The 26,370-nt window shown below is 38.2% G+C and overlaps 1 protein-coding gene across 1 annotated transcript in view; it reads left to right on the top strand.

Annotated features, from left to right (window-relative positions):
• The window catches only part of PREX1 (phosphatidylinositol-3,4,5-trisphosphate dependent Rac exchange factor 1), a 252,963-nt gene that overhangs the window by 112,085 nt on the left and 114,508 nt on the right, over window positions 1–26,370 (top strand). Inside the window, exons 2-3 of the mRNA XM_070940036.1 lie at window positions 19,304–19,375; window positions 24,547–24,669. Coding sequence (XP_070796137.1) covers window positions 19,304–19,375; window positions 24,547–24,669 — 195 coding nt within the window. The remainder of the gene's footprint in view (window positions 1–19,303; window positions 19,376–24,546; window positions 24,670–26,370) is intronic.

Raw genomic sequence — 26,370 nt, 5'->3', positions numbered from 1 at the left:
ATTGTATTTTTGTAAGAACAGGCATTCTAAGAAGAAACGGAGGCTAGGGCATGGCTTTCCTTTCACAAAGGCAATGCAGGGTATAAAGAGGATGTCTGAGCGTTTGCAGCGTGACTACTATTAGGAGACAACCCAGGAGCAAAACACAACACACAGAGACTTAGACATTTAACAGTGGTTTATATACAAGACTTATACAGAAATATACATGGTTGGCAAATACCTTACAAGCAATCAAACTTCTTCTTAACTCTACACGGAGAGAGCTCAGCAATGAATACCGGACACAAGGAGACGCCCTCTCCTGGCTGAAATTTATAAACACCTCTTAAAGGGGTAAAAGACTTGTGTGGACCCCATCAGAGTCTTAAAGAGGCTACACCAATGATGATTCATTCTCATTGCATCAGCCTTACATTTCACCAGCTTTACAGTTGCATTAGCCTTACATTGGCTGGTCAGCTTTAAATCATCATTACCCTGACAGAGGATGTCATATGAAAGAAGAATCGCAGTTCTACAGTTAACCACCTCCAGTTATCTTGGACAATTGGTAACTACCTGCATTTTATCCTAAAATAATATGAAACTTGTTGCAGCAGTGCTCTTGATTTGCAAACACGAAGTGGGTAAACATGTGATTGTGAGTAGCAAACATTCACATACACGTTCAAGGCAGGAACATGTATAGAAGCCTAGATTTTTTAAATTGCTTTTCCACTTAAAATAAACGGCTCATTTTTTTTAAAGCATTCAGATACTTAATAGATAAAGTGTTTGGCAATGACGGCAAATTGAAGTAGAAGAATTCACAGCAGAAAGATCACTTGCATTTGGATTTCAACTGAGTGAAGTATATTAATTGCACATTATCCAGTGACGGGAAAGATTTCTCTCAGCTTGAGCCTCTGCAGAGGCACTATCAGCAAAAACAGACAATGCTGGTCTAAATGAAATGGTGATCCGGCCCAGTAGAAAGCAATTCTGTGTTACTGTAATACATGCATATTGGAACTTCATCATTTCATTCCATGGTTTGCAAGTTAGTGTTAGACTGAAGAGAGGCTGCAGATGGATTTGCATGCTCTGTGGACTGACCTTTATGGGATAACCCGGATGCCCTTAAATTTCTCATTAGATTAAGTTAGGATGTCAGTAATAGCTGATAAATTTTAGCATGCTTTTCATGTGTGCAAAATACATGCCTTGATATTAGCTATATTGCATTATCCTATATATGGCATGCCTCCAAATCCCAACAAAACAATACTGTAGTGGGAGAAGGTTCTCTCTTTCTTTCCTGATTGTGATGTTCTAGAGGCAATTTTTGACTTCTTTACGAAGTAAAACACAGAACGAGGTTGCCCCAGGTCTGATCCAGCAGGATAGTTTTTATACTCTTGGTTCTTATTGTTGTTTGGTTTTATTTGAAAGGAAAAATCACGAACAGTAGCAATAGCAGTTAGACTTATATACCACTTCACAGTACTTTACCCTCTCTAAGCTGTTTACAGAATCAGCATATTTCCCCCAACAATCTGGGTCCTCATTTTACCCAACTCGGAAGGATGGAAGGCTGAGTCAACCTTGAACCTGGTGAGATTTGAACTGCCAAATTGCAGGCAGCTGGCAGTCAGCAGAAGTAGCCTCCAGTACTGCACTCTAACCACTGCACCACCGTGGCTCAGTAGGAGTAACATTTAGCATTTTCTCAGTATGATATTTTAAACTCTGCATGTGGCAGAACCTAGCCAAATTATAACTAAATTTGAAAAACTAAGTGGGGTCAGACCTCGTTAGAATTTAGATGAGGAATCATCAAAAACAGCAACAACCTAGAGATATGAGGTAGATTGACAAGTTGAAAAAAACTCCTGGAAAATGGCAGTGGATAAATTCCCATATTATTATCAAGAAAATGACCTAGACATACCTACATAGTGAACTGGAGTCAGCTTCAACTTGAGGTAGCCCTTATTTTATTTTATTTTATTTTATTTTATTTTATTTTATTTTATTTTATTTTATTTTATTTTATTATTATTTTATTTTATTTTATTTTATTTTATATTATTTTATTTTATTTTATTATTTTATTTTATTTTATTTTATTTTATTTTATTTTATTTTATTTTATTTTATTTTATTTTATTTTATTTTATTTTATTTTATTTTATTTTATTTTATTTTATTTTATTTTATTTTATTTTATTTTATTTTATTTTATTTTATTTTATTTTATTCCTATTGTGTCATGCTTTTGAGATAGTTTTTCCACAATTCGTTGTTCATTTCCTCTGCTGGAAGGAAGGCCTTCCAAAGACCTTCCAAAGAGCCTTTCTTTCTTCCAAAAGCAAGAAAGAGCTTGCTTTTAGAGCAATATCATAAACAGGAAACAAGGAAAAGAAAACATTTGTATTCCGTTTCCTCTCATAAAACTCCTTAGGTTATTTAGGTGGAGGGGATCGGGTTATTTCCCCCCCCCCCGATTTATTCATAATTTATGATTAATTTATAGATCATTTAAGAGAGTTTTATTTCCAAATCCAGCATTCTGAGGATTAGAGATAATCTTTCTAATCTATCTCTAGTGCAGCTAGGATGATTCAAAACCACACTGTACAAACTGAAGAGAACAAATATGTTGCAATATTTTCAGGATCAGACTCAATAAAGATAATAGAAGTTATAGGTTTAAATATAATTCTCTTTAATCATAATAGGCATTCTATATTCGCTGAATATTCAAGATAGAAGCAAGGAAAATGGGGAAGATGGCTCCTTTTATATACAAGGGGCGGAGCCAGGAATGGGAGTGGTAAAATATGAATACATTAAAGCTCAAGTAATAAGTTAACCCCTGATGTTCCATATATACATTATTTACACATTAGAGAATAAGGCATTTACATCTGACAAATCCCCCTCTAAATGCCGGTTCGTTATACAACACCAGTTACATTCAGATTCAGGACAATATAATACATATAATTTAGAAGTTAAATATTTGTGTTGTTTAGAAGGTAAGGGTTTTGTTAATATGTCAGCTAATTGTTCAGAAGTATCACAATGTATTGCTTTGATGAATCCGTCTTGAGATAGTTGTCTCACGTGCTTAAATTTTATATCAATATGCCTGGACCTTTGTCCAATTGCATCGGATCTAGAAATTTCAATGGCCGCTTTATTATCTTCATGCATAATAAATGGTAAAGTAGGTTTCTTCCAAACATCTGTGATCAAATCATTGAACCATACAAGGTTATTTGCAGCTTTAGACAAGCAAACATATTCTGCTTCTGTGGTAGAGGTGGCTACCAGTTCTTGTTTACCAGTATACCAGTAAACTGGACAATCGTTCAATAGAAAAACATAACCAGAGGTACTCTTTCTGCATGATGTATCACCAGCCCAATCTGCATCAGCATAACAAGTAATTTTTGGTTCTTTGTCATTATTGGGTTCCAATATTAAACAAAAATCTAATGTACTTTTCAGATATCTTAAAATTCTTTTGACAGCTTCCCAATGATACAAGGTTGGTTTGCTAACATATCTTGACAATAAATTGAGAGGTAATGCAATATCTGGCCTAGTCCAATTAGATATATAAAGGAGTGAACCTATAACTGATCTGTAAAATGTGTTGTCTTTAAACTCAGGGGAAGATTCATCATTGTTTCTAAGAAAATCAGTTTGCATAGGTGTGTCACATGTTTTGGCATTATTTAAGTTACATTTGTTTAGGAGTTCAATGATTTTATCTTTTTGAGTAAGTTTGAATCCCCTTTTTGTTTTGTTAATTTGTACACCAAGGTATTTATTCACTCTACCTAGTGATTTCAATGAGAAGTGTTCGTTTAACTTATTTACAAAGATTTCCCTGCTCTCTTTATGCTTTCCAATATATAAAATATCATCCACATAAATTAATACAAATTCAATATGATCATTACTCTTTTTTACAAAGAAACAGTTATCAGCAGTGGTGGCGTTGAAATCCATGGTCTTTAGTACTTTTACCAAACAATCGTACCATCTTTTGCCAGATTGCTTCAATCCGTACAGACTCTTATTTAGTAACCAAATTTCGTTCTTATTAGTGTATTGACTGTGTGGTGCTCTTACATATATTTCCTTATCTAATTTTGCATGTAAGTATGCAGTCTGTATGTCATATTGAAACACGTCTAGATTGAGTGCAGATGCTACAACAAGAGCTGTTTTGACACTCTCTGTTCTCACTGTGGGTGAATATGTGTCAGTATAGTCTTCTGGATATTTTTGTGCATAACCTTGTGCAACTAGTCTGGCCTTGTATAAGGTATTACCTCCTTCTAAATTCTTAATTTTATAAATCCACCTGGTACCTATAATTGTTTTATCCTTAGGTGCGATCGCAGGTGTGAATACATTTAATTCTTGTAAACTTTTCATTTCTTTTTCCATAGCTAGTTCCCATTTTTCTCTTTCTTCACGGGGAAGTTTCAATACTTCCTCATATGTATTAGGTGTTATTTGTTCTCCATCCATATGCATAATATAATCTTTGTATTTATTTGGTATTTGGTTTCTATTATTTCTAATATTTCTTTCAGGTTTGCTATGGTTGTCATGCAAATATCTGGCTTCCTTTTTTGTTAATGTGTCTGTCTTTATTTTATGCTGACTATTTGTCCAAGTTTTGGTTTTGTTCTTACTTTTGTTAATATTTTGATTTTCTGTTGTTCCTTCCTCGCAAGATATATTATCTTTGCTTTTATTAGGAAAAATTTCATTAAGGTGCAACTTAGACCAATTGGCCTGCTCATGAAACACAGCTGTTCTGGATACTATAAATTTGTTATTATTATCGATGAATCTGTACCCTTTGGTTCCAGTTTCGTATCCCATGAATCTTAATCTCCTGGATACGTTTTCTCCCTTTCTCCTCAATTGTTTAGGTATGTGCACGTCTGCAGTAACTCCAAATATGTGCATGTGTGCTAATTTAGGTTTTCTATTGTACATCACCTCATATGGTGTCTTATTCACAATACTGGACCATGTTCTATTTTGAGTGTAATTTGAATAATGTAAGGCTTCTGACCAAAATTGTTTGCCTAAACCAGCATCCTCTAATGTGCATCTAATCATGGTTTGTAGTGTGGAGTTCTTTCTCTCTGCAATCCCATTTTGAAAGGCAGAAAATGGATTGGACGTGAAATGTAGCATCCCTCTATCCTTTAACCATTGGGAGAATTCTTTAGACATGAATTCACATCCCCTATCTGTCATAATTTGTTTTATTCTGATATTATGTTGTGTTTCTATGCGTTTGTAGAATTCCTTAAATTTCTGAAAGGTTTCATCCTTGTGCTTTAATGTGTAAACAAAACCATAGCGACTGTAATCATCCACTATTGTTAGGAAGTAACGTTTTCTATAGGTAATTGATGGAGTTAATGGACCAACTAAGTCCATATGTACCAAATCAAAAATATTGTTAGTTGATCTGTTAGATTTTTTTGGTCTAGGACTGGTTTTTAGTTTGGTGGATTTACATACTGAGCATTCTAAATAATTTTCACAATTTTTTATTTTTACACCTTCTGCGTGTTCAGTCATTTTTTGTACTACAGGAAAGCTTGCATGTCCTAACTTCCTATGTAAGATATGAGCACACTCATCATGAATTGGTTTACCTATTTTTGGTTTCTTCTCATTGTGTGTATTTTTGTTATCATGAGTTATTTTACATTCATCATTGTCACTGTTACTGACATTTTCATCATCTGCTTCAATACAATCTTCCATATTTGAATCAATGTTATGTAACCATCTTTCTTTGGTTATCAGATAGGGTAGACCCCCTTTTATCATCACAGTGCCTACATTTGTTTTGTTCTTTTCTATAGTTGCTTTCCCCTTTGAGAAAACTATATTGATGTCAGATTCTCTGCTTAGTTTTATAGCACTTAGTATGTTGTGAGGTATTTCTGGGATTAATAATACCCCCTCTATTTTCCCTAAACCAGGCAAGGTCACATTTCCTCTGCCTAATACTTGAACCTTTTCTTGATTAGCTACCTTTATCACAAACTTATCTTCTGTAAATGAAGATAATATACTTTTGTTATTAGTGGTGTGATTTGTTGCACCAGAATCAATAAGCCAATTATTGTTCTCATCTTGTTGTGTTTTGGTGCTGTCTTGTTTATTTAGCCCATTTAGTGACCCAGATTTTCTCTCTTTTGAATTTTCTCTACCCCCTCTACTTTCTCTGTAGTTTGGTGGACTTCTATATTTGTGTCTATCTGTGGAAGATTGTCTGTAATTGTATTTGCTCCTATATTCTGGCCTATGTCTCTCCCTTGGGACTTTGGGACAGTCTCTTCTACTGTGTTCCCTGGATCCACAATTGTGGCATCTAAAGGCTTCATTACATTTATCTTGAAAGACTACTTTCCTAAAAGATTTGTGTTCTGTTTGGTTACTGGAACGATTTTTTCTTGAATTGTCTTCTGCTATCAATTTGTTAGATAGACTTTCTATTGATAAATATCCCAAATTAATGGTATCTAAGTGTGACATAAAGCTATCCCATGATGGATCAAGTGAATTGATAATAACACTTTTCATAGTTTGATCTGAAATCACTTCCCCCCTCAATTGCAGCTCAGCTCTTATTTTGTTTAGATTTATCAAATGTTCACTTATAGAAACCCCTGGTTTCACTCTAGAAGAAAAGAAATCCTTAGACATTCTTGTGGTTGTGGCTACGCTATCGCTGTGAAATAGATTAAACATGCATTGAATTATTTCTGATACAGTTAGGTTTGGTTTGATGCTATGATACATTGCAGGAGACACGCTAGAAATTATTATGAAAAATGCTCTATGATGTAAACAGTCTATTTTTAAAGTCCAAGGTCTTCTTGGAGGACTAGTTATAAAGAATAGTAAATTTTCTTTCATAAAAATAACCTGAAGCTGTTGGTACCACTCTTGTAAATTAATGCCATCAACTCTAAGTTTTGGGAAGTCACTGGGTAAGTTCCCCACATTATTTTGTCCATTACTTACAACCTGAGGCAGTCCGTGGTCTCTCAAGTGCAGGAAATTACAGAACGGCATTGGGATGCTTGTAACGAGTCTGCGCGGTTCTCTGGCCAGTTCAAGTCTTTCGGGGCCGTCTACGTAGTTTTGCACATGCGCGTTGCTCATTTCTTCTTTGGCGCCGTTGTGGAAGGTTCTCTCCATTTCAGCTCTCTCGATCCGCTCCTCTTCAGATGAGTCGGTCTCTGGCTCGGTTTTTGGGGCTTTGGTGATGGCGGCGGTTCTTCTCTTTCTCTTGTGTGTGCTGGCACTCGATTCTGTCTGCGGTGTAGGACGGAATCGGCATGGCTCTCTGGGCTCGGGTGTCGTCGTTTTCGAAGTCAGGATGGGAGCGTGCAGGTCTTGAGTTGTCGGTTTGATTGCTTGCTTCTTCGTTGATGTCTTAGAAATTTTCAATCTTGGCCCAAAAGCAGCAAAAAGTGTTTTCATTGCTGACTCTACTTGAGACTTTGTTAAATCGTCTTCACTTTCTGATTTTGGTTCATCTGAAGAGTTTGAGACTTCTTTTTCACTTTCTTCGTCTGATAGCGTTTTTCGCGCCAGAAATTTTGAACTGAGCGTTTTGATTGGCTCTGCTTCACTCTCTTTTGAAGTTCGTTGAAACCAAGATGGCTGCCGTTCAAAATTTCGCGCGGGGTCACATCTTTTCTTTTTTACAACTATTTTCTCAGTAGTCATTTCACTCACAGTTTTTTGATCTTTGGGTTTTTCTTTAATGATGTTTTTCTCTCTCGCTGCTCCGCTGTTCCTCAGCATCTCCTGGAGGTCCGCGATGAGGCTTTCATCATTCTTTTGGCTTTTTAGTATTTTTAATATTTCTGACCTGAGTTCGTTATTTTCTATCTCGATTTCTTCCTGGTCGTTATTTTCACTCATCAGTTCTTCTTCTTCAGTGGTGTATTCTTCGGATTCTCTCGAAATCGCATTAGTGGATTCGTTGATCATCTCTTGATCAGTTTCTATTTCTTTGCTGTAGGCCCTGGTGTTGGGCCTATCTTTCTTGGACATTTTTAATTACTTATTGAGTCAATTAACCATCCTCTGCTACCAGCTTGTTGCAATATTTTCAGGATCAGACTCAATAAAGATAATAGAAGTTATAGGTTTAAATATAATTCTCTTTAATCATAATAGGCATTCTATATTCGCTGAATATTCAAGATAGAAGCAAGGAAAATGGGGAAGATGGCTCCTTTTATATACAAGGGGCGGAGCCAGGAATGGGAGTGGTAAAATATGAATACATTAAAGCTCAAGTAATAAGTTAACCCCTGATGTTCCATATATACATTATTTACACATTAGAGAATAAGGCATTTACATCTGACAAAATAACAGTATGAAAATAAAAGAAACTCTGTAGAAATAGACCAAAGTCCTGGGAAGACTAGCAGCATCCTGTTTCCTTCAGTGAACAATTGGATGCTCTGGAAAGCCCAGGAGCAGGATAGGAGGTCAGGACTATTCCCCTTCTTCTTGTATTCCCCATGAACTGTTACTGAGCAGCACATAGCATCCAATTGCGAGGAACGATAAGTAGTAAGTTAAATATCTAGATATACTACACGTGTAAGATGCTGTTTTTGAAAGCTATAGTGCTCCCTGAAAAAAAGACAAAATGGCTAGGAAATGATTAGACCTTGTCTGCAATTGCAAGAGAAAAACAGAACCGCTGCAAAGCTTCTGCCACTTGGTACTATTCTTCCTTTCTTAGGTGTTTGGCAGAGACTTCCCCCCTTCCCCAATTTATGCCAGGCCAAACTGGACATGGCAGAAAGCATAGAACTGTGATGGCGAACCCATGGTACATGTGCCAGAGATGACATGCAGAGCCCTCTCTGCTGGCACCATCACCCCAGGTCAGATCTCTATGACGTTTCTTTTGCGAGCTTCTGTTTCCCTGCAAACAACGAAACAGAAGCTCACGAAGGAAAAAGATCTTACCTCTTGCCACACTGCCAGTGCTGGGATGCCCCGCCTCCCACCATCCAGATGGTCTTTGGGTCTCTGCTGCACATGCCCGTGCATGTTGTCACATGCGCGTGTTCACGCACATGTGTGCACCTTTCACTTTGGGCATGCGCGTGTGCGCAGTTTGGGCACTCAGTGTCTAAAAGGTTCACCATCACTGGCATAGAACATTAGTTACAGGTATATAGTGATTGTTATTGTAACTGTTGAACCCAGAGAGGTGAGATTTATTTTCCTTTAATTCCTCAGGCCTGAATAAAATAGAAATTGTCCTCTTCATCTAAGTATTGTCACCTCACGGTTAGATTATTGCTCTACATGGGGCTACCCTTGAAAAGTGTTCGGAGACTACAGTTGGTCCAGAACGCAGCCGCGCGAGCTGTCGTGGGTGCACCTAGGTACACTTACATTACATCAATTCTCCGTGAGCTGCACTGGCTCCCTATTGGTCTCCGGTCACAATTCAAGGTGTTGGTTATTATCTTTAAAGTCCTACATGGCTCAGGGCCAGGGTATCTTCGAGACCGCCTTCTACCGCATAACTCCCAACGACCGATAAGATCCCACAGAGTTGGTCTCCTCCGGGTTCTGTCAGCTAAACAATGCCGGCTGGCGGGCCCGCGGGGGAGGACCTTCTCTGTGGCTGCCCCAGCTCTCTGGAACCAGTTACCTCGTGAGGTCCGGACCATCCCCACCCTATTGGCCTTCCAAAAAGCGGTGAAGACCTGGCTTTTCCGCCAGGCCTGGGGCCGTTGATCTCGCTCTTGCGATCTGGCGAGATCCGGCCATGAATGGTGTGAATGAGTTTTAATGTTTTTAATTTTTGGATGTATTTTATAATGATTTTAAATGCATTGTGAGCCACCCTGAGTCTTCGGAGAGGGGCGGCATACAAATTGAATGAATGAATGAATGAATGAATAATAAATAAATAAACAAATAAATAAAAAATAAAAAATAATAAATAAATAAATAATAAAAAATAATAAATAAATAAATAATAAATAAATAAATAAATAAATAAATAAATAAATAAATAAATAAATATTTGTTCCTACAATCAACATTAATTTTCTGTGAGTTTCAGAATAACAGAGGCAAATTTCCCTTTTAGTTCTGGCTTAGGACTGTAGGGATATAATTGTGTAAATACTGTAATGTGAAACTGTAAGCATGAAACACTCTTCTTTAAAGGCAACATCATCATCATCATCATCATCATCATCATCATCATCATGATTCATAAATATAAAATTTTGCCATTACAGTTAGACATGGAAAGATGTTGAGGGTGTTCCTCGAGCCCCTCCCATTGCAGCCAGAAATATTTCTTCACCCAAGTGTTAAGATCAGTGGCTGTCAGGAATATATTTGAAATGTAATTTAATGTAATTTAATTTGTAGGCCACCTATCTTTCAATGATTATGGGCAAAGCCTATCTTCCAATTTTATTCAATGTGCAGTGTTTGTCTTGGGAAGAGCTTGTGCAAGCCATTCTATGCCAGTTGTTCTGATAGAAGTAGCCACAAGAATGTTTCAGAGAAGTTGCAATTAGCTTTTAAGTAGTGGCTTTGCAACCTTGTTGAATGATCTGTGCAGGACTCTTAGAGAGCAGCTTGAGATGAGGACCAGACTAACAAGTGTGTTCAAGCTTAGCTTGGTTTATAGCAATAGCAGGGGTGAAATTCAGCAGGTTCTGGAAAACCGGTAGCGGAAATTTTGAGTAGTTCGGAGAACCAGCAAATACCACCTGGGGCTGGCCCCAGAGTGGGGAGGGAATGGAGATTTTGCAATATCCTTCCCCCAGAAGTGGGGAGGGATGGGAATTTTGCAGTATCCTTCCCCTGGAGTGGGGTGGGAATGGAGATTTTGCAGTATCTTTCCCCTGCCACGCCCACCAAGCCACACCATGCCCACCAAACCACGCCCTCAGAACTAGTAGTAAAAAATTTGAATTCTACCACTGAGCAATAGCAATAGCATTTAGATATTTATATACCGCTTCACAGTGCTTTATAGTCCTCTCTAAGTAGGTTATGCTGCAGCATAGCCCTTGGACATTGTGGCTAAAACACATTACACAAACAACATTGTGACTTAATGTGATGGATTTAGTCATCATTGGAAGTAGATGGGAACTCAAGGGTGGTTGGGAATGGAAAGGAGGCATGCCTGACTGGAATACTGAACAGAGCAATCCACCCTAATCTACATGCTTTCTTGAACATCCTTCTTGAATCCACCTATTTAAGCATCTTTGAGGATTAGTACCCCCAGTTTTAATGAATGGATTTAGAGGGGTGGTTGGGTATCTACTTTCCTCAACAGGAAAGTCTAATGCAGTTTGGATCCACTGAAACTCCTCCCGGTTGCTTGACTATAACATGTAATTTCACTGTCACGAGGGATTTACTGATGTTATGAACAGGAAAGATTGGTCCAGTTCCTGGCAAGGGCTGGAGAACATGGGCTCTTGGAAACAGCAGGAGCCATCTGCACTTGTCAGTCTCCCTGCCTTTAAATCCGCACTTGTTAAGAACCCATTGTTTGATCTCAGCGACTTCTTTCGATTCCTTCTGTGGAGGTAAAAGCCATTTACTGGTTTGAGTAGAGATCTGCCATCAGTTAAGTGTCAGCAAATCTTACTGGCTTCAGTGCCACTTTTGAACAGGGGCTTCTGGTGAGAGGATTTGAGCGTTTCATAAGAGCAAAGAGGAGAAAAATTCCTTTGTAGTTCCTGTGAACTGGCAGTATGCCAGACGGAAATTCCAAAACATAGCAGGAGTTCTTTTTTTTTTTTTTTGTAGTATATAAACACTGGATTTAAGAAGTGAGTAGATTATCAACATAACTGCACCGAAGTATTCCCATTAAAGTAGTACTGAACAGCCCGCATAGTCTATGCGCAAAATTGGGAGAAGGAGAATCTACCATCAGAAGAGGATTTAATTAGGAAAATTTTAGAATGCGCAGAGATGGACAAATTAACAAAAGAACTCAAGGAGAAAGAGGATACAGAATATTACAAATGTGGTGTAGATGGTATGAATGGTTGGAGAATAGGAAAAATGAGAAAGAGGAATAAACGAGAGAGGGGGGAAAATGTTGAAGATCAAGGTACAATGTAGACGAAATAAAAAAAGATGGAAAATAATTGTTGAATAATACAAAGTTTAAAATATGTGTAAATATATGTAAATAGCAAGAAAGGATCACTTTGAAATAGCTGTAAGAAAAAGTTATATATATATATATATATATATATATATATATATATATATATATATATATATATAAATGTTGTGTGTTTGTGTCTTGTTTTAATGTATTCAAAATAAAAAACTTTTAAAAAATAAATAAAAATAAAGTAGTACTGACAGCTTTTTCAAAAGGAGGGAGAATACAGGTAATCCTCAACTCACAACAGTGTGTTTAGTGACTGCTCAAAGTTACAACGGCACAGAAAAAAATTGAGTTATGACCGTTTTTCATAGTTATGACTGTTGCAGCATCCCCACAGTCACATGAACAAAAATCAGATCCTTGGTGACTGAGTCATATTTATGATGGTTGCAGTGTCCTGGGGGGGAGGGGGGGCTCACCTTTTGTGACCTTCTGACAAGCAAAGTCAATGGGGAACCAGATTTGTTTAGCAACTGTGTTCCTAACTTAACAACTGCAGTGATTCACTTAACAACTGTGGCAAGAAAGGTCGTAAAATGGGGCAAAGCTAACTTAACAAATGTCTCACTTAGCAACAGAAATTTTGAACTCAATTGTGGTTGTAAGTCGATGACTACCTGTGCACCTTATTTGAGTATGCGATTATGTGCAGATTTAACATCGTATCAAAGCTGAGTACCTAAAACAAACAGAAACATTTATTCTGCATCATTGAAACAAACATTGATTGTGATAGCTAATTTGACATATGAGGTGTGGCATATAGATCTATAGAATTTCTCACTTTTTAAAAATATTAAATTTATCTTATTCCATTTCTAGAGTTATGCACTGTATGGATTTTTTTTTTTTTTTAAATCCATTCAGTGCATAACATTTCACATAAAATTTAAGGAAATGCCAATTATGAAAGTTCACATAAGAATGCATGCACCATCTCTGGCATGGAAATTGTTTTCCAAATGCTTTGAATTTCTTCCAATTTCTCAATGTATTTTTACACACGGACAAATGCTCTTTGCAATTTACAGATAGGCCTGTGGAGCTATTTTATATTTTCTGTTAATAACTCGAACAAACAAGGATGTCTTCTATAGTTAATTATCAGGAGTGACAAGAAGATAGTTGTACAACAATTCATACCAGTTTTAAATAGAAAAGCAATTTGACTGTTGTGCTAATAAAACACTATTCAAAATGTTGCCTGCTGCCTGCTTATCTTGTAGCAATCTAGCATTGAAGCTCAAGAAAATAACCACATCATGGGAGGTAACTGGTTCATATTTCCAACTCAGCCTTCAGTATCTTTCATTCCTCTTCAACCATTTCTTCTGCAAACTGGGGATAAACTGCCTTACCTTAAACATAAAGTTTATAGAGATACTCTGAGAGATTTGGGTATCTAACTAAAGCAGCAAGCTCACGTTTTGGAAAGCTTTTAATTTTTTTTTTTCCTTCTTGGTGACTTAAGAATCTTCCTTGTGAGATTGTTCAGTTGTAGCCATGGTTCATTCATAGAAATTTATGGAGGTCAAGAAATGTCATTTCTATTTGGAACCCGCTTCTATTTCTCTAATTCTGCTTTTGACAGAAACTCAGTGACGAAAGAAACTGCTATCTGTGAAATGTCTTTGTTTGACAGGTCAGGTTTATCTACCTAACTAGTTCCCTGTTTGATTTATATGCTGCCTTTTTTGATCAAAGTGAACACCCAAAGCACTTTAAAACCACATATAAATATAAAGTAGGAAAAATAAAAAATAAATATTTTGTCCTTGGGATTTTTGGGAGGGATTTTTTTAAAAAAAGTTAAAGATTAAATTTTAATTGAATTATTTGAATTAAAAATAATTCTGTGTTATTTTCATGCTTATTTTGCTGAAATAGGGTACAACAATTATAGTTATTATTTGTTGCTATAGCTGAACTTCACTTTTCCTTTTTTTTTTTAATATCTTCAGAAAACTAGATGACTTCTGTGCTTCTTGGCCTTGATAATCAGGTGTCATGCAAGTTGTCCTTGATTCAGGTTTTTACAAGTTGTACAACAGAGAAGCATGCATCTCTTTTTAAAGATTTATCTAAAACATTTTACACCTTATCAAGATATGTGACAAAGCTATCTTCTGTCACCTTGGAAAGCTGGCAGTCAAGTCAAGCAAGTTGGAAATAATAAGTAAATATTATATGTGGGTTACAGCAGCCAGTAGAGTTTGAAAGAAAACAAGCATTCCATTGACTACTATAAATCTTGTATGTAAAACTTACACAAATTTGTTGATCTTGCAACTGGACTGTGGATGCTCAAGAAGATAATAACACTTAATTGAGTCAGACACCTGCTTTCATCAAGAACATCAGAGAAAAAATAAATATGTGTCTTGATTGTCAACAGACTAGAGCTGCCCGCTAATTTTAACATTTAAGTTCAATAAAAATAGTTTGGTATAATGATTTCACAGTGCCAAGGATAAAGAATTTAGCTAAGCATCCATTATGTTGTAATATTTTTCTGCACTGAGTGTGCACAGGGAAGAGGCATTAAGCAAGTTGAGGTGGAGCAGATAGTGGTTAAAATCCTTATCATTTGTTTTTTGGCAGAAAGTTAACATAAGGCACTTTGCATTAAAAAATAAATTAAGCACAATTGAATGATAGCTGCTTCTGCTCCTTCAGAAAACTGACATTATTTTGGAGTAGGTAGCTCTACTTCATCCTAAATTCTCATTGAGTCACTGTGGTTGTTCTCATTTTACTTGCATCCCATTGTACTTGTCTGAAAGCGGGCTATTGAATGACTTGCTGCTTCAATTGTTCTCCAAGAACTTCAGCTTAACTTCCCTCTCTTGCCTATAACCCTGGTATTTCCTGGTTGCCCTCCATCCAAGTATTAACCCGGTCCAGTCCTGCTTAGGTTTCTGAGATCAGCTAGGTTAGGCTAGGTCCAGCTCATTGCAGTGGTGAAATGTAAAATTAGTTACTACCCATTCTGTGGGCTTGGTTGGGGGGGGGGGGGTAATGTGACTGGGTGGGTGTGGCCAACTTTTTAAAAAAACTTTTAAAAGCATTTTTTCTACAACCTCTTCAGCAGAAGAGGTTGTACAAAAAATGCTTTTGAAAGGCTCTGCCAATCCCAGCTGAGCCCCGCGATCATCAGAGGCTTTTTTTTAAACTTAGGCAGAAGAAAAAATGCTTTTAAAAGTAAAAAAAAAAAAAAAAGTAAAAAAAAACCCCTCTGATGATTGTGCGGCTCAGCTGGGCATGTGGGGGGGGGGGGGGGCAGGGTTTTTTGCTACCGGTTCTCCGAACCACCTGCCGGCATCGCTACCGGATCAGGCAATCCGGTCTGAACCCGGAGCATTTCACCCCTGGCTCATTGGGTAGAAAAGTATTACAGTTTGAATATTACAGTGGTAAATCTGCTAAAACCAGTTTGTGTATTATAGGCAAAGAAATAGCTTTGGTTGTATGATAATACTTTAATAAATTATACAGCCTATAAATCACAGCAGAGAAACTATAGCTGTTGGGAGATTATTGGACTTTAAATCTTAATCAATAGGCCTGTGGGCTGATGATATATAATACACTAGCAGTAATTAATAATGCATATGAGAACAAGAAGCAACACACATCCTTTACTGCAAAGTATCACAGGCGAATCCACATAGTTGTGACAGATTCTGGTACTCTGTTAGCAATTGCGACTGTGAGTAATAAATGCTCAATTAGCTGGAATTATCCACAGCTTATCCTGAATTAAAAAGACCTCTGCTTAGTTTTCTAAATATAGTAGCAGCCAGTCTTTTGCTAAATAGCAGCTGTTTTCCCCATTCTGTATTACGGAGTGTCTTGAAAATTGAATCCCATTTACCATTAGTGAAAAAGGATTGATGAAACTAAAAGAGATTTTTGGCATCTGTTGATACTTTCCCTGTGTCTCTTCCTCATTCCCTTGAATCTCTAACTCCAATTATATTCAGAAAAATGAACATTATTGGTATGCCAATTCACATTCTCTCTCCCCCTCCCTCCCTCCCTCCCCTTCCCTACCATTCAAAATTACAATGGCACTGAAAAAAGTGATTTATGACTGTTTTACACAGTTACGACTATTGCAGCATCCCCATAGTTACAAACCTAATACCTGCAGTGATTCACTTAACAATTGTGGCAAGAAAGTTCGTAAAATAGAGCAAAACTCACTTAGCAACCAAAATTTGGGGCTCAATTATGGTTGTAAGTCAGGAACTACCTTTATATTAGCTAGAGCAGACATTGTGTTATACAGGTAGTCCTCGACTTACGACCACAATTGAGCCCAAAATTTCTGTTGTTAAGTGAGACATTTGTTAAGTGAGTCTTCACATGGAATTAGATATGGTATATGGTACCTCAGGCTTTGGAAGAAGTTTGATGAAGGCAATTAGAGGCTTTTGATTTTATTTCAGGATTAACAACAAGAGAAGAAAACATGAGGGAAATGATGCAGAACTGGGATGGATCTTGAGCTAATTCAGCAATTCTTCTAATATATTTACAATACTTTATATTCTGCACTGACCAGACCACCTCAAATGAGATACTATGTTTTAGGGAAACATGACAGTGTTCTGTCCCTGTCTCACACACGCACACAAACAGACAGCCGGGGGTTAAATAAAATGGCAGACAACCAATTCTTCCGATAAGAGGCTTGGCAGCAACCCAGTAGCTGCTTGCCAAGAACTTTACTCATAAACAAAATACACACAGTTCAAGAATTGTCCAGTCCGTAATTAAATCCAAGGCAGATAATGTTGTTTCCAGAGATGCAATGTGACTCGATAGTAGTTAGTTTTGTCCGTCACAGAGTCTGAATGGCCACCTCACCCCCTTTTATACCCTGTGGGGTGTGGTCCAGTGACTCAGCTTAATCTCTGGCATGCCTTTTCTTTTGTTGCGCGCGCTTATCTCTGCGACGCTGCCGAGGATCCAGCCAAGACTCATTTCCCTCATCACTGTCCACCTGTGGCTGCGTGGACGTGCTTGGCCCTGGCCCTATCTCTTGACCTTCGGCGGACACCAAAGGCATTGCCAGAGAGGAGGGTCCTGGAGAGGGAGGCCTTGCCAACTCCTCTCCTTCACTCTCGGAGTCCTCTCCTGCCGATGACACAGGCTCAGGTAATGGAGCCACAACAGACAGGTACAGTGAAAATTAGCGGTGATGGTCATAGATACAAGAGGAATTTTTTTATTCCTCTTGCTTTTATATAGGATAATATAAGGAACTGCAAACTTGATGAGTGGAGTATATGCACCTGGGTATTCTTAGGGTAGTATTGTTCGGGATGTTACATTCTATTCTCCAAGAGAGCAGAACAGTAATAATAATTTTAAGTTTCATGAAAACAGATTCCAGTTAAAATACCTCTTAATGATTGTACAGTGGAAGTTAATTACTACTGGAAGAAATGATAATCTTTTCCTTGGATGTGTTCAAGTAGAGGCCCAGCAGCCAGGGATGGTATAGTTTGGATTCCTAAAAAGGATTGGACTAAAAAACCCTGTCAGATTTTCCAGGTCAGTAAGGAAACATGACCATATGAGTTAATTCTACTTTATTGTAAGGCTATATCAACTGACTCTTGCAAGCCGCCCTCAATTTCCTTTACAGCGTGAGAACTTGGCATGTGGAGGGTGTCCCTTCTGAGTCTCTTTCTCTGCCTATTATGCAGCTGCGGGCTATGCCCTCTCTTATCTGATCATTACCTAGGCAGCATTTCTTTGACCCGTCTCTCAAGGTCTTTCTCATGTATCATTACAAGCCTTTTCCAATTCTGTAGTTCTGTGTTGATGTGTGGTTGAAACAAAGATGCAATTGGGGGGTGGGGGGTAGGGGGTAGGGAGACTGCATTATAAGCCTGTGATGGCGAACCTATGGCACGCGTGCCACAGCTAGCATGCAGAGCCTTCTCTCCGGGCATGTGAGCCATCGCCCAGCTCACGTGCAATGCACATGTGTGCCTCCTGCTAGCCAGCTGATTTTCAGTATGCACAGAGGGCAGGGCGCATGTGGGAGACGCACACACATGTAGCGGGGTCGCATGCACATGTGCGGTGGAGCGTGGTGGGGAGCACCACATGCATTTCCGGCCTCCGGAGGGCTTCCGGAGCCAGGGGGAGACCGTTTTTGCCCTCCCGGAGGCTCAGGAAAAACCTCTGGAGCCTGGAAAGGGCAAAAAACGGGCCTCTCAGAAGTTCCGGAAACAGGCCTGTTTCCGGCCTCCGAAGGGCCTTCAAAGCCTGAGGAAAGCCTCCAGACCCTGGGGAGGTCGAAAAGCCCCACCCACAATGGTGCAGGTTGCTAAAATTTTTGAATCCCATCCCTCGTGTGCATGCACGGGGTTGCGTGGGTTGCGTGGGGGGGGTTGCGTGTGCATGCACAGGTGGGTCATGCGCAGGGGTGCACATTGCATTATGGGTGCCGGCACATGCGCACGCTATCGCATGCTGCACGTGCGTTTTTGGCACCCAAAGAGAAAAAGGTTATAAGACTTCATAAACAGATATGCTATATGTTGCTTTCAAAGTGTCCTTATTTTCCCCACTTTATTTGGTTCAGTTCTACCCTCACCTACCTCCCCCTAACTTGACACAGATATTTTTTGTCTGATGAAATCCAGACATCACACCTCCCTAATCAATGCAGAACAGTCACCTTTTTATAGGACTAAAGGGAGCTTCAGAGGGGTTAAGCAAAGAGCAGTTTCCTTTGGTGTGCCAGTGGTGCCAATTCTCTAAGCAAAATTAAGTACCACAAGTGCTTCTGAAGGAAGCTGCTTGTTGTCAGACAAGCTGCAAGCAACTTGAAAGAGATGCTTTTATCGAGATTCGTGGAGCAACCTGCACCAAAATGTTACAACTGATGATTATAAGTATGTAAAATGATCTCCTCTTTATCCCAGATATGTATCTCATGGCTCATGCTGTGAAATCCAGAAGAAAGAATAAAAGTGAAATTAAAGAAGGATCAGCTTGAAAATAATTAACTTTTTTATTTCCCTGCAGGCCTTTCTGCATCGAATTAGACAAAATGCAGTGGATAAAGCTGAGAAATATATAACAGAGGAAAATGTCAAGGTAATGGTTCCAAAACATTTTTGGGTTAAGAGTGAGATAATGTGGAGCTCAACATTAATTTTGTTAATGGCAATGTTTAAATTGCCACATTACCTTAAATGAACAGAAACTATATACTCCTACAAGATATGGTAGGCAGAAAACAGCAGGGAGTATCTTTTCTTTTTCATCTGTTTAATTGAAAAGTCCAGTAATATTGTATCCTACAAAGAATGAAGAAATGAATGTTGCGGCCACAGGCAGATAATGAGACTCAAGTCCAACCTCAGTCCCCAAATATTGTTTCTTTTAAAACCAAAAGGGTCTAGTGGATAAATCTATGATTTCTACTTACAATCTCCATTCCTTTAAATTCCTTGTTCAATTCAAAAGCAAAGTATTGTATCTCTGACTTGGAAAATTACCGGTAGATGCTTCTATTTTCCCTTCTTGCTAAATTCCTTCATTTCTTTTAGAAAGCAATCATGCATTTCATTGACTTTTCTTTCAAAGCCAGTTAGTCCTCAAGCTACTCTGTTGTCCTCAGCAAACAAACAAATACAAAAATTGGTAGTGAAGTTTTTATAGCTTTTAAATGCTGCAGATAAAAAGTTAGTGATGTTACTGTCGTTTTTACTGCAATTAATTTATTGCCTGTCAACGTTCTAAATATATCTGTCTTACAATCAAATCCTGCATCCTGAAGTTTTTTGGGGCTTTTCTCCAGATGCACAATCATATTTCTGTTTTATATTTCTCTTTGCCGAATTTCCTAGGGAGATTTTAAAAGACAGTTTAGAAATAAAGATGTACATACGGGTAGTCCTCGCTTAACAACCATTCATTCAGTGTCTTTTTGAAGTTATTACAGTGCTGAACAAATGGCACTTATTACCGGTTTTTAAAGTTACCGCTGTTGCAGCGCCCCCATGGTCATGTGGTCAAAATTCAAGTGCTTGGCAAACTCATCCACATTTACATGCAGGTGAGCTTAAATGCCCCCAACGGGTCTATGTCCAATCCATCTATGCTTTTTTTGTTGAACTGTGTCCCCTGCCCTAAGCGCAACCCTATACTCTTGCCACCTGCACTTGCCATCCCTCCTGCTCTGTCTCTCTGCACTTTGCCCTGCACCCCCACTTCCTTACACTCTGCTGCCCTTACCAAAGCCAATTTGCTTTCTGCCCTGTACTCCGCTTCCCCTGCCACCCTGTGCTCTGGCCTGCACCCCGCCACACTACAATTTCCCATCCCTGCTGCTCTACCGTTCTTCCTCTGCCGCCTTCACTGGCCTCATCACCGTCTCTTCTGCTTTCCACGCTCACCTCCACTTGAGCTCACCCCACTGATCTGTCTCCTTGTTATCTCTGCCCCTTTAGGCTGCTCTGTGCCCAGTAAGCTTCACTGATTTCAGTGGGATGTATTTCTAGTCAATAAATAAAACTTCAGGGTTAAGGCCTTCTGCAATGGAGTTGCAGCCCTTTATCATATATGTAGCTGGCCTTTCTTCAGTTTTGAAATGGTTCAAGCAATATATTTTATTTGGTTTACTCTAATTAGAACTACAGCAATGCCTTATCAGATTATATTAGCTACTTTATTTTCTGTCCGTTTAAACACTTCTTTTTTTTTTTTTTTAATTTGATTTATATGCCGCCCTTCTCCGGAGACTCAGGGCGGCTTACAATGCGTTAAGCAATAGCCTTCATACTTTTGTATATTTTTATACAAAGTCAGCTTATTGCCCCCACAAACTGGGTCCTCATTTCACCTACCTTAGAAAGGATGGAAGGCTGAGTCAACCTTGAGCCTTGGAGAGATTCGAACCAGCAGAAATTGCAGGCAGCTGTGTTAATAACAGGGTGCACTAAACCCCTGTACTATCAAGGCTCTATTGTACTATCTACTTCTGGCTACTATTCTTTTTTAACTGATGAATAGTATGTCTTGCTATTTTATAACTGGTATTTCTTATTTGCTCAGTTTTATGACTGCAAAATAATTTTCCTTATAATCGCAACTAGTTTATTTTTTTATTCTTTGAGTGCATAATTGAAGTTTGAACTATTTGTACCAAATGAAATTAGTGGTGGTAATGCTCGTTTGATGACTTTTAAAGGAAACATATACTCTTTTCTATTTTGTAATTATATTTTTATCCAACCTATGTGCCAAGTAGAAGAGAGAGCATTACAAATAACCACTACCCCTTTAGCGGGAGACAGATTAACAGAGTTGGAAGGGACTTTGTAGGTCATCTAGTCCAATCTAGTCCGCCCAAGCAGGAAACCTTACACCATTTCTGACAAATGGCAGTCCAATCTCTTCTTGAAAGTCTCAAGTGATGAAGCTCCCACAACTTCCGAAGGCAAGCTGTTCCATTGGTTGATTGTTCACACTGTCAAAATTTCTGTCCTTATTTCTAGGTTGAATCTCTCCTTGATCAGTTTCCTTCCATTATTCCTTGTCTGGTCTTCAGGTGCTTTAGAAAATAGCTAGCCACGCCCTTAAAGGGCTTCACAAGTCTTTATTTTGAAAGCATTCAAATTTAGAGAAATTTAATTGCCTAAAATCTTCTAATCCATTTTGTGTTTTAGATACTTGAAATTGTATCCCTATTCATAGTCCAGCCATTAAGCTAAAAGTTTTTAGATTTATGGAAGACAGTTCTGTAGATTACTAACTATGATAGATAAATGAAACGTTAGTGTATCAAACCTTTGAATACTTGCCATAGAAAGGCTACATGCCTTTACAAAATGTTTTATAAATTGGATGTGACCAATTTCGTTGTACATATGATGTACAATGACAATAAAGGCTATACTAATTACAAACTATAGCTACTAGCAGTTAGATGGACGAAGATCATGGGCATCTATGAGAGGGAAGGACAAAGGAAGGAAATAACAATCAGTGCATGACAACATCACAAATGATGTAACTTACATACTTCATCTAATGTCAAAGTGTAAATACAATAATACTAGGGTTTGCATGTAGACGTTATTGTTCATATATTGCCATTTTGGTGCCATGGCATGTCAGGCCAAATGGTGATTCTTCCAAGCTGAATTCTTTATTGTTTCCCAACTATAGACAAAATCTTTCCAGAATGAGCACTCCCTTATCTGCATCCATAATATACTCTGGAAAGTATTAGGGAGAAACTGTCTTCACCCTCTTTCTTTCACACATGATATCTGAACTGAATTGCCTCTTACTCCTCTGGAATGAAGGCCTTTCCTCCTGGAACTACCTTCTCGCTTCTGTACATTCCCTCACATAGTGATTTGCTGCTACTGCCGCTGCTGTTGCTGCTTATCTGTGTTTTTTCCCTGAATTCATGAACCCACTTTCAACAAAGCAAAAATTGTACCTCTCTCCTTTTCTTGATTTCCAAGGCTGGATATACCCAAAATGCTTAATCAAGACAGTTGCAATCCTAATAGCTGGATTTGGACAGCATGCTAAAAGTAAAACACTGGTTAATTCTTTTATGACTTAGTGAGTTATTGAACACAGAACATTTGTTATCTTTATGGTTCCATGTATTGTACAGTCTCAGCACAGAGTGACATAGAGTTCTGCCTCATTATCTTCCTTGTGTTGACGTTGATGTTTTCAGGTTTCCCATTTGTGACTTTGGCTTAAACACTTTATGTGCCTTTCCAGAAGCAGATAACTGTTTATCTTTTGACTCGGGATGCTAATCTAGATCGGGGTGTCAAACTCATGTCATCACGGTGTTGTCACATGACATATCGGGGCTCCCCCCCTTTGCTAAACTGGGCGTGGGCATGGCCAGCACACAACGCATCTGGCCCGCAGGCCAGGAGTTTGACAGCCCTGATCTAGATGAACCCTCAATTTCATACAGATAGTTCTCTTCTATGGTAACTAGATTTCAGTACTGTAAATGATGTAGAAGTCTATGGCGTATTCCTTGCAAGAAATTTTAAATTCAGATAACTACTGTGCTACCAGTTTTCTGTCTTTAAGTTATAACTGAAAAAGAAACAGCAACAAGAAAAGTTAAGTTTAAGTCTTTGGAACTTTCTGTGTAATCTCTTCAATATTACTTAGTTTTCTCTAGAAAGGTTTTATCATCTTATTAAAATCATCTTAGTAATACTTAGCCATTCCTGTCTTTGACTGCTGACTAATGGGACACTTTCAAGCATCTAAGAAAGAGACAAAAGGCAGCACATACAGTTGGATAACTGAAGTCTGTCAGATTCCATCAATATAGTTGCCTCTGCTCATGCCTCTTCATGCTGAGAAGAGTATTAGAGATCTTACAAGCTTTAATGGTGAAACAATACCAGTTGGACAAGATGCCATAAGGAATTCATGATGATATCAGCTTCTAGTTTACTATAACATCTGAACTGTGCAACAGTGATTTGCATTCTTTTGCCAAATCAGAATTGAAACAGAGATGAAGTTAAGTTGATTTGCAACCAGTAATTATGGTAGCTATGCTTGTTTATGATAGCTGGTCTGATAAAACATAGTGATAACTACCATTCCATCTTAAAAACTTATATGGAAAATTAGCAATAAACATTAATTGTGTTGCATTGTAGAAAATAGAGGAAAAATGCATTTTGGAATGTTTTCAGTTTATTTTTTAAAACTGTCTGTATGTTCTGTCATAAGATATACAGTGGAATTTACACATGTGTGTGTGTGTGTGTGTGTGTGTGTGTGTGAAATGCAGCAAGATGGTGGATATGTCATGTGCATATGCAAAATGGATGGGGATAGGATTGTGACCCACTGCTAACTTGTCTATTACACACACAGAGGTTACCACTGCTTTTTTTTTTTCTTTTTACTATGTTATTAAACCAAAGGGTTGAACTTTTCATTTCAAAAGTCTGACCGATATTCATTGCAGTTAGTGAAAATATTAAGTTATCAAGCACTTAACACTTTGCAATAGGATAATCTTTGTTCAGACATATGCCAACCATAGTTAATTAAGTTTCCTAGTTCTTGCATAGCCTTTACTCCATGTTGTTTTCTAATTTTTCAATTAAATTCTAAATTGTTTTATTATGAAATATTAAACAATGTAAAACAAACACAATAAGGATTATTTCAAATGGATGGAGGGATAAGAATCTGCAAAGATTTCACAGGCAATTATTACCAGTTTCTTTTTTTTTTTTTTTTTAATGTTACAGATTTTATTTTCCAATATGGAAGATATACTTGATGTTCATAATGACTTCCTGACTGCTTTAGAATATCGTTTACATCCGGAACCTCATTCTCAGCATGAACTGGGAGATGTTTTCTTAAAATTTGTGAGTATGATATATTAATATACATTTGCTGGGTTGTGACCAGACTTGGAAATTGTGTACCTTGATGCAAATTTAATATATTGGATTTGGCAATCAAGTGTTTCATGAGATATCTGAATTGATGTAAGATTCTTTAAGTCGGGGTGTCAAACTGGATTTCTTTGAGAGCCGGATCAGCATTGTAGTTCTCCTCCGCAGGCTGGCGGGGGGAATGGGGCACGGAGGGGCCGCACGTGGCTCCGTCTGCCCCATTTTCGGCCTGAACGGCCTCCTGCAGCCCTGCCAGCCAAAAACAGGCTGCATGGAGGCTTCCCATCTCTCAATTGCAAAATGCCACATTGCTTGGATCTGCACATGTACTACACTGATAGAATATGACATCCTAGGTTCCTAGGAATAACTCATTGTTATGAAGGCACCAGTTAAAGACTTTACATTGTTTTGAACAGAGAATAATAGTAATAACAGTAATAAAAAATAATAATAAATAATAGTGCTGAATATACAGTACATAGGGATGCGGTGGCTCAGTGGCTAAGTCGCTGAGCTTGTCGATCGAAAAGTTGGCAGTTCAGCGGTTCGAATCCCTAGTGCCGCATAACGGGGTGAGCTTCCGTTACTTGTCTCAGCTTCTGCCAACCTAGCAGTTCGAAAGCATATAAAAAATGCAAGTAGAAAAATAGGGACCACCTTGGTGGGTAGGTAACAGCATTCCATGTGCCTTTGGCATTTAGTCATGTTGGCACATGACCACAGAGACATCTTCGGACAGCGCTGGCTCTTCGGCTTTGAAACGGAGATGAGCACCGCCCCCTAGAGTCGGGAACGACTAGCACATATGTGCGAGGGGAACCTTTACCTTTTATACAGTACATGCAGTGTATCTGTATCAGGAAATGGGCTAGCTGCATATTCCTGTTGCCTACAGATGCCTACAGAATTGCAATTACACATGACTGTCACATGTATAATGCAGGAATTCATCCAGTGACTTTAGTAATGTGGTCATATGTGTGGTGGTCTTAAGTTAGAGGGTAACATACTGAAAGAATTTGCTGAGCAAGAAAAGATCTATTTTTAAAGAGTTCTAATCAGTGATCATAATGTGTTTGATTATGCAGGTTCAGTTTTCTGAGGGTAGTGTCTCTAATTATGTAACGGATAATTTCCTCATCCTTTGAAGAAACCTCAGTGTCACCCAGAGAGAAAATTAAATACTTAAAGCACTAAGTAATTTTAAAGCGTGGCTTTCATTCTTGTGGTCTTGTGCATGAAGGACAGCTGGTAAGACATGATGAAAGCCCTCTGGCATCTTTATAATTATTGAATATATTGAACTGTGGTTTGCCGAGAGATGTCATGATCTAAATATAATCTCTAAAAATATGGCCAGTGTCACAGAGCTGCAATCAAAATCAACAAAACAACACTGGGTGCTATTTCCCAAGCATAAGGTCAGCTGCAAAGAACTGAGTAATATTAATGTCTATAATACTAAAGAACTAAGTCTTATATAATGTTTTCCTTGTATAAATTCCCATGTGTGCTCCATCAGGCCTTGGAGCTTTATTTATCCATTATTGGGATATATGTTAAAGCAATCTTCAAACTGGTGCCCTCGAGACATATTGGGATGCAATTTAGAATAGAATAGAATTCTTTATTGGCCAAGTGTGATTGGACACACAAGGAATTTGTCTT

This window comes from Pituophis catenifer, unplaced genomic scaffold (genome assembly GCF_029215685.1).
Source record: "Pituophis catenifer annectens isolate HBS135680 unplaced genomic scaffold, rPitCat1.0.hap2 SCAF_3, whole genome shotgun sequence".
Lineage (NCBI taxonomy): Eukaryota > Metazoa > Chordata > Lepidosauria > Squamata > Colubridae > Pituophis > Pituophis catenifer.
This window is presented reverse-complemented; position numbering and strand designations above follow the sequence as displayed.